This window comes from Zea mays, chromosome 1 (genome assembly GCF_902167145.1).
Source record: "Zea mays cultivar B73 chromosome 1, Zm-B73-REFERENCE-NAM-5.0, whole genome shotgun sequence".
NCBI classification, from domain to species: Eukaryota; Viridiplantae; Streptophyta; class Magnoliopsida; order Poales; family Poaceae; genus Zea; species Zea mays.
In genome coordinates this window covers 18027419-18030311 of record NC_050096.1, presented here as the reverse complement: position 1 = coordinate 18030311, position 2893 = coordinate 18027419, and the positions used below count along the sequence as shown (strand labels likewise).

General features: G+C 54.7%; 1 protein-coding gene across 1 annotated transcript; it reads left to right on the top strand.

The window, feature by feature from the left end:
- Positions 1–741: 741 nt before the first annotated feature.
- LOC103631817 (tyrosine decarboxylase) lies at positions 742–2667 on the top strand. Its single transcript, XM_008653527.2, has one exon. The coding sequence runs from the start codon at positions 905–907 to the stop codon at positions 2489–2491; it is 1587 nt and encodes a 528-aa protein (XP_008651749.1). The 5' UTR covers positions 742–904; the 3' UTR covers positions 2492–2667.
- The last annotated feature ends 226 nt before the right edge of the window (positions 2668–2893 follow it).

The window sequence follows — 2893 nt, the reverse complement described above, 5'->3', positions numbered from 1 at the left end:
AATAGAGTTGTCTGAGATGGTGGTGGTGGACTCATCATCATATGATCCTTCACTTAATATGTTTTGCTCCTTTAGCCACATCGTGAAACAGATCTTGCATTGTTTCATGACCCATGCCTATGTGCGAGTTTAGTGATTCGTTCACCAGACTCTTAACGAGATTCGTGTAGTGTGTCCCTCGATAATCTTTTGTGTCTCACCAATCATAGTCCCTCGTTCGCCACTGCGTATGTCATCCTTGCTATTGTACCAATAATTAGAAAACGCGGCAGCCTAATAAATAATAAATTAGTTTAATTTGAAGCACGTGGACATGGTCAGGTTTTTTTTTTTTTGAAGCGTTTGATCTGAACACTTTGTCGATTGAAGCGGCGTTCCCATAAAATTGATAGAGCCAAGAAGTTGGTCACCAGTACCTAACAACGCGCGACATTTGAAAAAGAACTCCAACTGCATGTGGACGTCAAGTGGTCAACGTACTCGATTTTTAGAAAGACACTTGCCAATTTGGAAAAAAAAACTGTTGGTCTGGACTTTTCCACAAGTAGTGGTGCTTGGTGTGAATGTGGGTGGACGTTCAGCCATGCATCTTCATACAGAGCTGCGAGAAAATAATTATAGAATAACGACTTTCCCATCAAGCAATTACTCGGCACCTACCTGCTCGCGAGGATTTGCGAACGTGTGCACCATTTCCGCTGCATATAAATAGCTACGAGGCGGCTCGTATTTTTCATGCACCAGTCGACTCTCCATATTCGCCACATCTTCTTACGTAGCTCTCTCTCTCTCTCTCGCTACAACGAGTAGAGTAGAGTAGAAGGGGTGCGGCTAATCGGAGCACTAGTTCATCCTCAGTCCATTCATTCATCAGTACACCCAGCCTTTTCCGGCACACGCATCTATGGCCCCGCCATCACACTTCTACAACAACAATGGCGCCCCGCAGGACGCCGCCAGCTACCTCCATGCGGGACCAGGAAATGTACCTCCACAGGACTCCTGCTTGCTCGACGCAGACGAGTTCCGCCGGCAGGGCCACCAAGTCATCGACTTCATCGCCGACTACTACGGCCGCATGGACGACTACCCCGTGCACCCCAGTGTCAACCCTGGCTTCCTGCGCCGCCAGCTTCCCGACAAGGCGCCGTCGCGTCCGGAGTCGTCCGACGCGTTCGGTGCCGCGCTGCGGGACGTCCGTGACCTCATCCTGCCAGGCATGACGCACTGGCAGAGCGCCCGCCACTTCGCGCACTTCCCGGCGTCCAGCAGCACCGTCGGCGCCCTCGGCGAGGCCCTCACGGCCGGCATCAACTCCGTCCCTTTCACGTGGGCCGCCTCGCCGGCCGCCACGGAGCTCGAGATGGTCGTCGTGGACTGGCTCGGCAAGGCGCTCCACCTGCCCGAGAGCCTAATGTTCTGCGGCGGCGGCGGAGGCACGCTTCTCGGCACCACGTGCGAGGCCATCCTCTGCGCCCTCGTCGCCGCGAGGGACCGCAAGCTCGCGGACATCGGCAGCGGGAGGATCGGAGACCTCGTCGTCTACTGTTCCGACCAGACGCACTTTGCCTTCCGCAAGGCAGCGCATATTGCCGGGATCCACCGCGACAACTGCCGCGAGATCGCCACGTACCGTGACGACATGTTCGCGCTCTCGCCAGCCGAGCTGCAGGCCGCCATGCAGGCGGACGTGGACGCCGGGCTGGTCCCGCTCTTCCTGTGCGCGACGGTCGGAACCACCCAGACGACGGCCGTCGACCCGATCAGAGGGCTCTGCGCCGTCGCAGCGACACACGGTGTCTGGGTGCACGTGGATGCGGCCTACGCGGGCTCGGCGCTCGTCTGCCCAGAGTTCCGGCACTTGATCGACGGCGCCGACGCCGTGGACTCCTTCAGCATGAATGCTCACAAGTGGCTGCTGGCCAACAACGACTGCTGCGCTCTGTGGGTGAAGAAGCCAGCTCTGCTCGTCGCGGCTCTCGGCACGGAGCAGGAGTACATCCTCAAAGACGCGGCCGCTGAGGGGCACGACGTCGTGGACTACAAGGACTGGTCCGTGACGCTGACCCGCCGGTTCCGCGCGCTCAAGCTATGGCTCGTGCTCCGCTGCTATGGCGTCGAGGGCCTGCGCGACCACATCCGCGCCCATGTGCGCATGGCCGCGTCGTTCGAGGACATGGTCAAGGCCGACCCACGCTTCCAAGTCATGGCAAAGAGGCAATTCGCACTCGTTTGCTTTAGGCTCCGGGCGCCCGAGGAGTTGGGCGGCCCCAAGGCGGCCAACGCGCTCAACCGAAGGCTCCTAGAGGAGGTGAATGTGGCTTGCTCCGGGCCCTACATGAGCTCCGCTAATGTCGGTGGCGTCTACATGCTCAGATGCGCTATCGGGAGCACGCTTACGGAGGAGCGACATGTCCGTGAGGCATGGACGGCTGTGCAGAACGTAGCTTCTTCCCTCCTCGCTAAAATGGAGATGCATGAAGATTATTGACATCGCCTTTGCCTAATAAGCTCAACTCATTCTACTTTATTGTTGTTTATTAATTTATTCTATTATTAAGCATCAAGTTGTGTAACCTATTATATATACATTACGGCATGCATTATACGACTATTAAGTGAGATTTTCCTTCTGAGTGAAAGATGGTTATAACATTTTTAAAATAATATTACAATGTCACACTTTGTTGGCATCCCAAGCTACACTCAAAATACATTATGATGACAAGAAACTAACCATCGTCAACTCTATCTATGAAAAATGGTATACAAAAAATCAACAAGTACTTACATATCTTCTTTCATCGTGACAAAAGATGTGATGCCACATGTGAGGACAAGCGCCACCCGCGACGGTGGCATGGAACACCATACACGGAATATTTTCCCCTAC